The following is a 15,709-nucleotide window of genomic DNA, read 5'->3' as shown; positions in this document are numbered from 1 at the left end:
ATTGTTCCTTGTGTTAAGTTCTATCTCTGTATCTTAATTGTTGCTTCATCTATAATGGGAAGGTCGTGGGTTTGTAGTCCAAATTCGCCAATTTTCAAAATGTAATGTTGAAAATATTATCTACCGGATTTGATTAAAATTGGACAATTCTTTTGGTAGCTCCAAAATACTATATTCTTCACATTAATCTTATTTTTTTATTAATTATCTTCCGTCATGAGAATTGTTTTCCATTTGTCTGTAGACCGAATTAAGTTGACTATTTTAGTGTTTGCAAAATATGTACTTATACTATTATTGAACTAGACATGATCAGGGTACAGGTCTGACGACATGAACCACATACAAATTAATTTTATACTTCAACTTTTCAAACTTTATTTTTAAGAAAAATGTTTACTGTTCGGTCTATCTTGTTCTCTACCTTGAAATCATTTACATTTTACAACTAATCAATTTTATAGAATCATGATAGAGTAAAGTACACTTCAAACTTTTATAGAGATTATAAACAAAACTTTACTCTTCTTTTATCCATGACTTCATGAACACACCCTAGAAAATAAACCGAGGCGAACTGTCATAATCTAAATTCCATTATTTGAGTCAACTTAGAAAATACCACAAACAGTCGCAACAAGTTCGCATTACGTAGCTGATGCCGTTTCGTTTATGTATTTAAAAGTGAAAATAAAAAAATGTTTATAAAACAAAATATTTACTTAGTTTTGATTTTTTTGAGTAAACAATTTTGGTTTTCCACAGCGCAGTACGAAAAATGGAGTAACAAGGAGTACGAAAACGATAAATATAGTTTTTCTAAACCAATACAAATAGGTAAAGTGGAAATGCATTATAATAATAGATTCTATTTTTAGCTTACATGGAAAATGTGAACATGCCTACAACAGGTCTTAGTGAATAAGCAGAATTAATTTTAATTACATTCGTGATTGTGTACTTCAGAAGTCAGGAATAATTGAAGTCAGAATTATTTTGTCAACTTGAAATTCGGAAACAATTAAAAGCCTGTGGTCTAAAAAACAATTGAATACTTGATTTGTAACATTTAATGCAGTAGATGTCAGGGTTAGTACTTTCATATAAAGCACAAAATTAACTAGGATTGTTTTATTATTAAAACAAAATCGCAGAAATTCCTTTGGATTGGGTTTATATATCGTCAAAAACTGTTGCAAATCCGTACCTAATTTAACCGTATTGTCCGGAGTGATGAAAAGCCAATACGCGATCGTAGACTTTTGTCACGTATTCCTCGAAGGTAGCCGTTTTCGGTGCACGTGGACCGTCGTCCAAAATCCGACGTACAACTGCATTTAAACTCATTCAACGAATCTTTGAACGCCACCATCGAAACGGAAGAGACATAGTATGCACCATTCAAACGGTCTTCACGGATTCAAACGGTTCACGGCACGTATTCTTCCCAATAACCAAAATCAAATGTTCGTACAATATTCATTTTCATAAAATCCACAGACACGCCCGCTTCTACACAGAAATAATAATTTAAATATTGATAGTAATGACCATTTCTTAGCTGTCATATGCCTAAAATAAAAGTTTCCGTTTCGTAAAGAGAGCTATCTCACTATTTTGGAGCGGTAAGATACCGCTTAGTATAATATGATTAATTATCAAATCAAGCACTAACTTGAGTAAAATTAGAATATCCAGATAAAACACCGTACGTGGGTATTTTGCCATTTTGAAGGAATTAGTGCTACACTGATTCAAATTAAGCTTGAAACCACACGTATTTTAAAATTAACATATGTATATATTTTTTCCATATTCAGAATATGGTCGGAAGAAAGCATGCCTGACGATTAGAATCTCAGTGTGCTCTGCCCAATCCATAAAAAGGGAGATCCCACAATCTGCGCCAATTACCGTGGGATCAGCCTCCTAAATATCGCATACAAGGTTCTATCGAGCGTACTGTGTGAAAGACTAAAGCCCACCGTCAACAAACTGATTGGACCTTATCAGTGTGGCTTTAGACCTGGAAAATCGACAACTGACCAGATATTCACCATGCGCCAAATTTTGGAGAAGACCCGTGAAAAGAGGATCGACACACACCACCTTTTTGTCGATTTTAAAGCTGCTTTCGACAGCACGAAAAGGAGCTGCCTTTACGCCGCGATGTCTGAATTTGGTATCCCCGCAAAACTAATACGGCTGTGTAAATTGACGCTGAGCAACACCAAAAGCTCCGTCATGATTGGGAAGGACCTCTCCGAGCCGTTCGATACCAAACGAGGTTTCAGACAAGGTGACTCACTATCGTGCGACTTCTTTAACCTGATGCTGGAAAAAATTATAAGAGCTGCAGAGCTAAACCGAGAAGGTACAATCTTCTACAAAAGTGTACAGCTCCTGGCGTACGCCGATGATATTGATATCATCGGAAGCAACAACCGCGCCGTTTGTTCTGCTTTTTCCCGCATGGATAAGGAGGCGAAGCGAATGGGTCTGGAGGTGAATGAGGACAAGACGAAATATCTCCTGTCATCAAGCAAACAGTCGGCGCATTCGCGTCTTGGCTCCCACGTCACTGTTGACAGTCATAACTTCGAGGTCGTAGTTATTTTCGTATACCTGGGAACCAGCATCAACAACACGAACAATGTCAGCCTCGAAATCCAGCGCAGAATAACTCTTGCCAACAGGTGCTACTTTGGACTGAGTAGGCAATTGAACAGTAAAGTCCTCTCTCGACGAACCAAAATCAAGCTCTACAAGTCTCTTATCATTCCCGTCCTGCTCTACGGTGCAGAAGCTTGGACGATGTCAACATCAGATGAGACGACACTAGGAGTTTTCGAGAGGAAAATTTTGCGCAAGATTTATGGTCCTCAGAACATTGGCAACGGCGAATACCGCAGACGATGGAACGATGAGCTGTACGAGTTATACGACGACATTGACATAGTTCAGCGAATAAAAAGACAGCGGCTACGCTGGCTAGGTCATGTTGTCCGAATGGACGAAAACACTCCAGCCCTGAAAGTGTTCGATGCAGTACCCGCCGGAGGAAGCCGAGGAAGGGGAAGGCCTCCACTCCGTTGGAGGGACCAGGTGGAGATCGACCTGGTTAAACTTGGGATCTCCAACTGGCGCCGAACTGCGAAGGAGAGAGAGAGGTGGCGCACTATCGTCGATTCGGCTATAACCGGCTAAACGGTTGCAACGCCAATCACATACATACATATATTTTTTCTTATAATATACTAGCAGCGGATTACGGCTTCGAACGGGTTTAAACAAACATTTCAAAAGTTATAAGTTTCCACACACACATACACACTCTCCCCGTTCTTCTCTCGTTTCTTGCATGGGGTAATTTAAAAAAAGTAAAATGAGAAAAATTCGAACATGAACTTTTTTTGTAATGTCAAACACTCAGAGTTCGACTCCCTAGTGCGAGCTTGTATATTTCTAATATTCTTTTCTTCAAGCCGTACTCTAATCTCTAGCGCGTACTTGACAATCAGCTGCGATCGGTCGATAATCGATTCTCGCGCATGTGCTTGTAAATTATTTGCTTAATAGCTATAAAAATGTAACTGAAAAATTATGAAGAAATATCCGAGTCGATACGCTGATGTATAGTTCAACGTTACAATATATTATTTAGTGAAAAAAATTAAAATAATACCCCTGACAGACGGCGGCGTTAATTCGGATTAACTGTTTTAATCGGGGTTAATTCGAGAGTTATCTTATACCCCTGACAGACGGCGCGTTAATTCGGAATAACTGCATTAATCGGGGTTAATTCGAGAGTTATCTCAATTAACTCGGTTTACTAACTCCCATTTAATCGTCAAAATTTTAGAGAGTTAGAGGGAGTTCGTGTCATTTTCGTTGGCAACATTGTTAAACATGGTCGCTTTTTATCTATTGTGAATGAAAATATGCAATACTGACAGCTGTTTTTCAATTAAATGTAAACAAAAACATATACATGCAATGAAATAGCTAATTTTTCTAAAATGGAAGTTATATTTTTTAGTAATTAGTGATTTTGTACTAATTGTGCGGCTAACAACCGCAATATTTGCTTTCTATCTAATTTTATTTTACAAACCTGAAAATATTATTGCTAATCAGCTGTTTATGGGAGTTTATAACTCGCTTTGCTGCCGTCTGTCACCTACAAATTTGGAACTGATTAAAAGCGCAGTTAATAGGGGTTAACACTGCCGTCTGTCTAGCCTATAAGATGGATTTAGTTTTGAAAAGAACTGAATATTAGTTCTGATAATTTTTAGTGACAGATCATTTTACACTTCCATGAAATATTCAGAGTGGCAACATGGGCGAAAATCCCGTCGGATAATCCATGCGTCCGATGTTTTCATGTTTTTTGCGTTAATTGTAATTTAGCGTTGTGAGATTCAAATCAAAAACAAACAATATGTATGTATGTAGGTAGGCGACCATGCGACAATTTTCAAATAACTTACATTTTTAAACTCGTGATAATGAAATAAAGGAGCTTTTTTTATAGCGGTGGTGTTTAAATATATTTTTTATGCTGTCGCGATATTTTTTGTAGATTTAATATTATAGAACATACGTTTGTTCTATTATCAATAGTTTCCGCAGAGCATGCGACGAAAGACGTTTAGGACACTTTTTTTTTACTCCTTGGATTAAGTTAATTAAGTTTTAATAAGGATCCCTAACCTTTTCTAGCAATAAATGTAGCCTATGTTGTTCAGGGTGAATGTAGATTTCCAATGATGAAAGAATTTTTGAAATCGGCACAATAGTTTTTCAGTTTATTCATTACAAACATACATACAAATCTTTCTAATAGTAGTATTGATAATACATAATATTTATTTTAATTGTTATTTATTGATTTGGAGCACATTTTACTACTAAAACTTTGAAACAATCATTGAATATATACATTTACAACACACAACATTTACATTAAAACGTTATACATGTATTTTTGTAGGTTTGATTACTGATCAATACAGTGAAGAAATGGGTATCATTTTTGAGCATGCAATTGAAGTAGCTAATGGCGAATTAAAAATACCTCTGGAAGCTACAAAAGAGGAAGTGAATTACGGAGATTCCTTTCAAGCTTATGGTATATTATGTAAACTATTACAGGTAAACCAATAACTTTTAATCATAGTCTTATAATTATATGTATATGCATACAGAAATATTATTTTATTCCAGAATGGTGTAGGTGGAATTTTTGGGCCCTCTTCTAAACACACTGCTAGACACTTGACCACGATTTGTGATGCCAAAGATGTGCCCTATTTTTTTTCTGAAATGAATGAAAACCCAGAGGCTTTCAACTTATATCCCCATCCTATGGACTTTTCAAAAGCTTTATATTTTTTACTCACTACCTACAAGTGGTCCCGTTTTATATTTTTATATGAGTCTGGTAAATGATTTTACTAAAAATAATTGAGTGACTATAATATTATTGTAGATTCTTATTGATCATTCATCTTTCCAAAGAAAATACTGATGTAGAATCTACACGTCCACCTTCATAATGGGATCAATGTACTATCTCACAAACATTCAGACTTAATGAAAACATTTTGAACTATTATATAGTGTGAAAATGGATAAAATCGAATAAAAAATAATACGACATTTTCCAAAGAAATACGTTAAAAACACTTAAATTAAATATAGTACGGCATGTTTAAATGTTAAACTGTAACTAGTGGACTTGTTTCTACCAAATTTTTAACATATGTTAGGATTTGAAAATGGCCGCTATCAGAACCATATCACACTAATTCGCATAAGCAAATATCAAAATAGACATCATAATAAAACAGATATCGGTGAAAATATATAACATCTTAAAAAATAAATGTACATGCTCTTCTTTGATCGTTGTTCATTGTTATAAATTCGTTTGTGATATTAAGTGTGCATTTTAACTGAAGATTTAATCTTGCATACTATTTATTTCATTGTATTAGGATAACTCACAATTTCACTACCTTCATCATATTATCGATCATCATTATATATAGTCTATAAAAATAGGGGTCAATTTCACTAATTTTGGCCACCAAGCTAAATTATATCTAAGACTATAAATTCACTTAATTTAGCTAAGATATATCTTATAGCTTTGAAAACCATAATATATGGAATATATTTACAATATCTGAGAGATTTACCGATATTTCGGTATAAAGTTAGCGAGTTAGTGAGTAGAGTATAGTAGTTTACTTTTCTCTGGAAGCTGAGTATATTTATTATACGATTTCACCAAGTTTCATGGTGTATCTTAGTTCATATAGTTTTAGTGGTTTGAGATGTATATAAAAAATCTACTAGAAGCGGGGACAAATTGTTTAAAATGTTGATAAATTCCGAAAAAATAGTATAATAATATATACAATATTTTAGTCAACATAATTCTTTTTAATTTTTCTTTAATACAATTACAGAAGTATATACATATATTCGTTTTTATTTTGTTTTGACTATATAAAGTTGAATACCTCAATATACTAAATGGCCTCCAGTCATTATACGGCAATAATAGTACAACTATAACGGTTTTGCGTTACGACATAGAGATGAACAACAATTATAAGTCTGTTTTAAGGCGTGTGAAAAAATCAGGGGATAATTGCATCGTAGTTACCGGCTCTTCCGATACAATGCCAGAGTTTTTAAAACAGGTGTGTTAAATTAATATGTTTTCTTAGTGAAATCTCTAACTGTTATCTTACATATCCTAGAAATCATTATTACAAAAAACCGTATTTCCAAAAAAGTTGTATACCATGATTTCTTTCATATCCTTTTACGCTATGTATCGAATCGATTTTTTATAGGTATTGGACCAAATCAAATTTTTCCGAGATTCAGTCACAAGTAAAAAGTTACCCTTCAAAATCGAAATATTCATCTTCGAATTTTGAAAATTACCTTACTGGCAACGCTTTTTTTAATTATAGTATGAAAGTTACCAAAAAAGTAAAAATATAGTTCACAGAGACCTCAAAGTGTATTAATATATTCAACAAAGTGAATTTTTTACCCGAATTTGACATGTTGCCATTAATTTAATCCTTACATTTATTCAAAAATTCAAATTTTGAAATTCAAAAGTAAACAAATTTCAAACCAAAACAAAATATTTTTTAAATGAATAAAAGAAAATGCCGAATACTTTCTGCTTATGCAAAACAACTCATGGAAGCAATTTACTAATGTTTTGTGCTCCAACTGACAAATTGCAAACAATTTTATCAATATATATTATATTGTTCAAGATAAAAAAGACGGGTTAATGTAAATAAATACATAAATTGTTTACTATTTTATTGTCAAAAACGGGTATGTCAAATACTTAGTTCACTTTGTTGAATACACTTTGGTCAACCTTTTCTTCTTATTCAAATGGTGTATATAATTTTTCAATCATGCGTATATAATAGATAAAATTTAAAATTTTATATTTCAGAAATACTGGCATAATTTTTGGAAATTCAATGATTTACTTTTTTCTGCCCTTCCTAAATAAAAACGTTGAGCGGAGCGTTTCTACCACCGTTAACATCGATGCGGCATCCTTAAATAAAAGCGGCAGCTTTACGCCAATGTGGAAAGTTTACTTGTATTGTGATTTTGAAATTTTATTGTGCAAAGAAAATTCGTTTTTCGCTGGCAACTTTACTTCTAAACGCACTGTTAAAATCAATTTTTTCAATTCCGTTGCAATAACAAGATTAAAAAACCCGCATAACAGGAGGAAGGTCGCTTAATCACATTCATAACCATACAAAACTGCCAAAAATTTTACCAGTATTTTTTTTTTTAATATACATCTTTGAATTTTCTCTGAAGTCCATAAGTAATGTATGTCAATTTTAAGCTGTGACCACGTCCACTTACCTAAAAATGTGTAAACCCAAATCTTAATTAGTTTGTCTTAATTTTTTTGATAATTTTTTTTTTTTTATTTCTTGCATTTGACCGGTTTTGACTATATACAATACAATTTCGTATTGTTAAATGTAACGTGTACGAAGTTTTATTACGATATCTAGATAGATATCGATAGATTTTAATTCATATTATCTTTTGACCGAATGGCCGAATGGACACACGGATGGACATTGCGACTAAAATTTGAAATATAAACTACCCCATATTTTAAGTTGGACCAAGCTGCATACGATTTCATTAAAATCGCTTCAATAGTTTAGGCGTCAATTCCGGACAAACAACATGACGTTAAATTTATATATAAAGATAGAAGATATTGAACTAATAGGATCCTAAATACTAACAGTACTAAAATAACAAAGAAATTATTGCCCTTTAAAATTTGTGATGATCAGAAAGAATTCAAACAATCTTTTATTTGCTCTATTAATACAATTTTTTATGAATGCATATATGTAAATTTAAATTTTAGGCTCAACAAGTTGGCATTATAAATAAGGACTATAAGTACATTATAGCAAATTTAGATTTCCACGCTTTTGATCTCGAAGAATATAAATATACAGAAGCTAACATTACAAGCTTTAGATTGTTTTCCCCGGAACAGAAAGCCGTTCAAGAAATTTTGGAAAAAATGGGTCAAAAATCTTCGTCAGAAAATTTAAGAAATGGTAAGTTGCAATATAGATAAATTATTTATATGTTTATAACAATGCCCGGCACTGCTCTTTATTAAAATATGCTTAAAATATTTAATTTTATGCTATAGAATCTTTTTTTTTAATTCCAGGGTCCTGTCCAATAACTGTTTCCATGGCCTTAACATATGATTCGGTTCAACTATTCGCGGAAACTACAAAACATCTCAGAGTACGAAATGTGCCTTTGAACTGTAGCGACCGTAGTGAAAGCGTTCTAGATGATGGATCTACTTTTAAAAATTATATGAGAACGGTATTTGCCTGAAATGCTTGTTTATTTTTATATTTGAATAGAGTGGTTTCAAACAAGGAAAGTTTTGGTGCTGATTAACGACAACTTGTCTTTCACAGGTAGCATGGAGTGTCTAATATGTCCTGTTACTGAATGTTTTATTATTCATTTCAAACGCCGTATCCATGTCTTCATATTACACGTTCGACGTGTTTATTGTCTGAACCGATTTTTGCATTTATGTCACCAATGACTATCAGTATGCCCTTCTTGTGAGTGTCCTTAATAACTTTTCAGCCATTTCATTGGGGCCATAAGTAAGGATAATCGTAATAATTCTTACTCTAGAGTAAAATCGACATCATATGAACAGATCGTTTATTGGTTTCCACTTCAGGAGTGACTTCGTGAAGTGACTGATTGCTTCACTACCCCAGTATTTTTATTTAGTACTTAGTTCCTTTTTTATGGCAAAATTTGTGTTATGCGTCATAGGAGTTTTGTTAATTAAAACACTTATTCGTTAGATAAACAATAATAGCATATTTAGATTTGAATAATGATTGAAATATTGTTTGTTCTCTTTCTTAAGCTGAAATTGGCGAAAAGAACATTAACTGGACCGATATATTTTGATGGCAACGTACGGAAAGGATATGCTTTAGATATAATTGAATTACATCCATCTGGAATAATGAAAATTGGTACTTGGAACGACTATTCAAATTTAACCATACAACGCGTAGCGCAGACAAACTCTGTCATTGACAACGTCGACAATTCACTGGTCAACCAAACATTTACTATATTATTGAATGTACCGGTAAATATGTGTATATGTGTATGTATGTACATTAAGGTGGAGCGATAATGAATGGAGAAAAAAATTCGTTTTTGTTTCTTAACGGCATAGCTATGAAAAGTTGCCTTCTAATAATTAAACAAACATCCCAATTGTCAAACAGCGGGCTTAATGTTTTGAGGTGCCCCAGTACGGTCGAATATTAAAAAAAAAATTGAATTTTAAACATTTATTAAGAAAAATATTCTCTTATATTACTCAAATACTATTTACGCATCAAAGTGTTTTTTATACTCTCGCAACAAAGTTGCTAAAATAGTATTACAGTTTTGTTCACATAATGGTTGTTTGTAACACCCAAAACTAAACGAGTGAAGAGTTGAGTTCAAATCCGGATCTCTGTCTGTCCGTCCATCCGACTGTGCAAGCTGTAACTTGAGTAAAAATTAAGATATCTTGATGAAACTTGGCACCATAGGAAGGTTGCTTTCGAAACTGCCACGCCCCCAAAATGGCGAAAACCAAAAACACATAAAGTGCCATAACTAAGCCATAAATAAAGCTATGGAAATAAAATTTGGTACAAAGGATCGTACTATGAAGGAGCATATGTGGATGTAATTTTTTTGGAGAAGTGGGCGTGGCCTAGAATCGTTTCTTTTAGTTACTACCTTATACAGTCCAAAAATGGAGGTAATCGGATTATAACCACGCCCACCTCCCATACAAAGGTTATGTTAAAAACTTCTAAAAAATTCTTTAATTCAGTAAGGGAAAACACCAGAAACCTTAAATTTCATTATAAAAAAGGCACAGAAGAGCCTACCCAAATTGGTATATAAAATTGTAAGTGGGTGTGGCTCCGCCCATATATGAGTCGAGAACCATATCTCCGAAACTACTAGACCAATATCAATGAAAGTTGGTTTGTAATATTTTCCTTGCATCCCAATGATATGTTGTGAAAATAGGCCAAATCGGTTCACGACCACGCCTACTTCCTATATACCAGAACTTTGAAGTCGACCTGAATAGTTTACTTTACAATATGTAAAGTAAGCACTATTGAAGATAGAACTTTGCATAAATACTGCATTTATAGTGTGACAGCCCGTTTCTAAAAATCGCCGAAATCGGACCATAGGTTTTCAAGACCTCGGTGCTTCTAACCTAATATTAGGGTTTTCAACTTTCAATGGACTTTATACCATATATATGACGAATATGTGGGACAAATCGTGTGTTATATTAATAAAATTAAATAAATAAATTGCGATAGAATGTGATAAAATGTTCAGTCACAACCGAACTTAGCCCTTCCATACTTGTTTTTGTATTGCAATAATGCATTCGTTGACGCGATAGCAGCCTTGTCCTAATAAAACCATCTCGTTTGTTTTTCCCACAAACTGCACTCTATGCTTCTGTACTAACTTGATACAGCGCTGCACGGCTTGGGTGTGGCATGTACCAAGACCACTTTGACAATGTCTTTCATGGTTTCATCAGAAATATTTTAAAGTTGGAGGTAGCTCAGTTCAGTTCAGTATCACAGTCTCACCACATAATAATGTCAGTGTAACATTTGGCATCGAAGTTGAAGTTTAAACTCTAATCTTGCTTTTACAATTCATCAATATGCAATATCTCTTATAACCTATCTGTCTCATCAAGCATGGCAATGAGAAAATTTTCTGAAATATCCATTTCATTAGAATACTTAGTCAACGATTGCTTTCATATCGAAATTTAAATAAGGACTTAGGTTAATGGTTTAGCTCCGTTAATGCACGAGGAATTACATTTTATTGTAACATTGTTCCATAAACTTTCATAACGTATGTGGCTAATACAACTAGCTTTTTTTACGGGTCAGTTTAAATGGTTTACAATCTTAGAATTCGATTAGCTATTGGTAGCCATCTGGAATCAGAAGAAAATATATCAGTACTGATAGCCGTCGCTCTTCCCTAGTTATTTCTTGTAAAACTGTAGGTATAACGGTGAATTCGACTATCGACATTGTTTATTTGACAAATTAGTAATTGAGATCCAATGTCGCCCGACGTAAAAAAAGATGTAGTGGTAACTCATTCGAATGCATTTGACAGATAAACCACTGTGATGGCCTATTGAATTCCTCCTCCATCCACCACCTTTGAAACCTGTATTCACTACAGTTCTATCCCAACAACAACAGCTACTCACAGGTGACATGGCCAAAATACTAGTTGCTTCTTTGATCCGATAAAATCATATAATGATTTCTATCCGTCGTTTTCTGTAAAATTCCATTGTTTAATAATACGAAACAAATTCATATCCTTACTTCCTCCTTGGGAACACGACACCCTTTTAAACATCTAAAATTCCTACTCTTTCGGGTATTTTAAGAACTGTCGTTTATCAAATATATATATGAGTATTTAAGATAAATTTTCAAAACTTCATGTTTATGGGGGCGCCTCTAAACATAGCACGAGATTACTGATTTTTGTTATGTTTAATTTTTACCTAAAACAACAACTTTCTACAGGTATGCCGAAACAAAAATAAAAAAAAAATAGTAAAGTCGCTCCACCCTAATGTACATACATATACACAGTTTATATCGTCTGCTTTTGGTATACATTTGACTAAAACGGATATTACGGTATTATTAACGAATTTATATAAGGCAACAACTCGTACTAGTGGTCAAAGGAATATTTGCCATGAAATTGGAAGTTGGAACCTTTTTTTAACAATTGATTATTAACCTCAATGAAAAATGGCTATTGCCTGATGAGCTGGACTTAGGGTTTATTCAAGTTGTAAAGTAATTTATAGCAAGTTGATTTCACTACAGGCATATAATTAAAAATGTGCTATACAATCTAGAATCTTCTAGTAGAAATAATCCACCTTTTTCCAACTGCTCAGAAACTTTTAAGTAATTTTCTCTGCGCATTGTTTAAAAAATTTTCAATTGAAGAAAATTACTTTATACAACAATGTGAACTAAGTATATGACATTTAATTTTTCTTTACCCTTATTTGACAAGTGTGTTGTTATTGATTTAACCCTTACATTTATTAAAAAATTCAAATTTTGAAATTCAAAAATAAACAAATTTCAAACCAAAAAAAATATTTTTTAAATAGATACAAGATAATGCCGAATACTTTTTGCTTGTGCAAAACAACTCATGGAAACAACTTACCAATGTTTTATGCTCCAACTGACAAATCGCAACAAATATATATGTATGTATATGTACTCAAATAGCTTCATATTGTTCAAGATAACAAAGAAGGGTTAATGTAACCAAACACATGAAATGTTTACTATTTACATTTTTTTTTCAATTTCAAAAATTCAGCACGAATATACTTATGTACGTATGTATATGTATGTATATCATACATAAACTTTATAAATATACAAACTTCAATTATCCTCTACAGCACCCTACGGTATTGAACCAAACTATTTTTTAAGCGTATTGAAAAACGTTATAATTGTAATATTACAAGGTGTAGTTACTAAAAAAATAAATAGATGGATATAACCTACCTTTTCCTCTTTTTTATAAGCTTATATAGCAGTTGCTAAATGGGGTCAAAGTTGGATCCTCGATAACACTAAATTTTTTTTTATTTCAAAAATACTGGTCAATTTTTTTTTTTACATTTGGTAATGCTGTGAATGTGAATTAGAAATATCTCTCAGGGTAGCGTTTTTATATACAATGTCGTTCCCTGTATGTTTAATTTTCGAAGACAAATATTTATATTTTGGAGGCTAAATTCAAAAAAAGGAGAAATTACTTTTTTACTGATCAATGACTCAAACTCTAGAAAAAAAACTTGGTTTGGTTCAATACCACTAAAATGTTGATTTTACTCTATAATATTTTTTATTTCATACCTGAATAAAAACATTTATTAAAAAAAATTAGAACGAACCTTATGCTAGTTTAGTAGAGAGCTTTGAAAAACTAGAAGGAAATAGCCAGTATCATGGTTATGGCGTTGATCTTATAAAAGAACTCGCACAAAAGCTAGGCTTTAACTATGTTTTAAAAAATGGTGGCAACGATTACGGATCTTACAATGCTACTACAAATACGACAACTGGAATGTTAAAAGAAATTATTGACAAAGTAAGTATCAACATTTATATGAAAATATATTCTAACATCTAAATATGTATTTTTGTACTAGCATCGGAAGTTTTACTTTTCTTATTTCTAGAGAGCACATTTAGCTATAACAGATTTGACAATAACAGCTGCACGTCAGGAAGTGGTCGATTTCTCCATACCCTTCATGAATTTGGGTAAGTTTCTACCACCGGGGTAAAATATCACTAATAATACTCTTATTAGGTATAGCAATTATACACGTAGAGCCACAAAAAGAAACGCAAGCATATTTTAAATTTATGGATCCATTTTCAAACGGTGTGTGGTGGCTTTTGGGGCTTTCATTCCTTTTAGTTTCATTCAGTTTTTTTATATTGGGACGCCTTTCGCCCTCCGAATGGGATAATCCTCATCCCTGCATTGAAGAACCAACGGAATTAGTAAATCAATTTACTATAGGAAACTCGCTGTGGTTTACAACGGGAGCTCTCCTGCAACAAGGTTCGGAAATGGAACCAAAGTAAGTAAAATCAAAGTGTATTCAACAAAGTGAACCAGGTATATGACATATCACAATTTTTTACCCGAATGTGACATGTTTGTTGCCATTGATTTAACCTATACATTTATTCAAAAATTCAAATTTTGAAATTCAAAAGTAAACAAATTTCAAACCAAAAAAAATATTTTTTAAATGAATAAAAGAAAATGCCGAATACTTTCTGCTTAGGCAAAACAACACACTTACACTTTGAGTAAAATACGTGAATTTATCAGCGCTTGCTCTATCCATTTTGTCAAAATTATTATTAAATATATCTGCCTACTTTATTTGAATTAAGAACACAAATTTTGAGCATATTGCAGCAGATTCCTAAAGGAATATATAACCTTTTTATTATAGTTAAAGACTGTGCCTTTTAGCAAATGATCTAGAAGATCTAAAAAATGTAATGTGACCAAAATCGGAATTGAAACTATTTTTCCTTTTTAGAGCCATTTCAACTCGCACCGTGGCTTCTATTTGGTGGTTTTTCACTTTGCTAATGGTTTCATCGTACACCGCAAACTTGGCCGCTTTTTTAACTATTGAAAAGCCAACTATTCTTATTAACTCTATAGACGATCTAGTTGAACACAAACATGGTGTAGTATATGGTGCAAAAAAGATGGGTTCAACGAGAGAGTTTTTCGAGGTAATTATCTCATAAAGTTGGAATATTATTAGCTACTAACAACATATATGTATATTCATATATTGTCAGCTATAAAAACATTAAAAACTATTGCATTTAAATAAATTAACTTTTTACTCCAGAAATCTGAGGATTCTCGGTATAAGAAAATGAACAAGTTCATGAATGAACATCCTGAATATTTGACAGAAACCAATATGGATGGGGTCAAGCGCGTAAGCATGACGTATGCATTCTTAATGGAATCCACTTCAATTGAATACCATACAATGCGGATGTGCAATTTGAGTAAAATTGGAAATACGTTGGACGAAAAAGGATATGGCATAGCAATGAGAAAAAGTGAGGGAATTCGGATAATATCTATGACTATTTTCATATATTTACATATGTATATATGTTAAATGTGTACATTATTGATGTCACAATTATATCCCGTTACGTAATTAGCTTTGTTGACTTCGGAAATGTGCACCATTTTATGAAGAACGTACGTGTTTATTATAATTTCTTTTAATTAATAATTTTGTATTCCTGTGCCTGCTTATTTTCTACATTCTCTTTGAGTTATTACCGGTTTCCGGCCAGTTTTCTTTAAATTGTTCAAGCAATTGTTTGCCTTCTTCTTATAAATTAAATTATAAACATTATTCCATGAA

The 15,709-nt window shown here is 32.8% G+C and overlaps 1 protein-coding gene across 5 annotated transcripts in view; it reads left to right on the top strand.

Annotated features, from left to right (window-relative positions):
- The first annotated feature begins 608 nt into the window (after nt 1–608).
- The window catches only part of LOC105214272 (glutamate receptor ionotropic, kainate 1), a 17,882-nt gene continuing 2,781 nt past the window's right edge, over nt 609–15,709 (top strand). For 2 of the 5 annotated variants that reach the window (XM_011187609.3, XM_054236015.1), the window contains exons 1-12: nt 609–837; nt 5,000–5,160; nt 5,233–5,449; nt 6,529–6,719; nt 8,465–8,663; nt 8,783–8,946; nt 9,518–9,748; nt 13,669–13,872; nt 13,964–14,048; nt 14,098–14,374; nt 14,849–15,050; nt 15,173–15,392. In XM_011187609.3, coding sequence (XP_011185911.1) covers nt 699–837; nt 5,000–5,160; nt 5,233–5,449; nt 6,529–6,719; nt 8,465–8,663; nt 8,783–8,946; nt 9,518–9,748; nt 13,669–13,872; nt 13,964–14,048; nt 14,098–14,374; nt 14,849–15,050; nt 15,173–15,392 — 2,290 coding nt within the window. In that variant the 5' untranslated portion in view covers nt 609–698. Of the gene's footprint in view, nt 838–878; nt 1,090–4,999; nt 5,161–5,232; nt 5,450–6,528; nt 6,720–8,464; nt 8,664–8,782; nt 8,947–9,517; nt 9,749–13,668; nt 13,873–13,963; nt 14,049–14,097; nt 14,375–14,848; nt 15,051–15,172; nt 15,393–15,709 lie in introns of all 5 variants that reach the window. The other 3 variants (XM_054236016.1, XM_054236017.1, XM_054236018.1) reach the window with 3 other exon arrangements.

Source organism: Zeugodacus cucurbitae, chromosome 2 (genome assembly GCF_028554725.1).
Source record: "Zeugodacus cucurbitae isolate PBARC_wt_2022May chromosome 2, idZeuCucr1.2, whole genome shotgun sequence".
Classification (NCBI taxonomy): domain Eukaryota; kingdom Metazoa; phylum Arthropoda; class Insecta; order Diptera; family Tephritidae; genus Zeugodacus; species Zeugodacus cucurbitae.
This window is presented reverse-complemented; position numbering and strand designations above follow the sequence as displayed.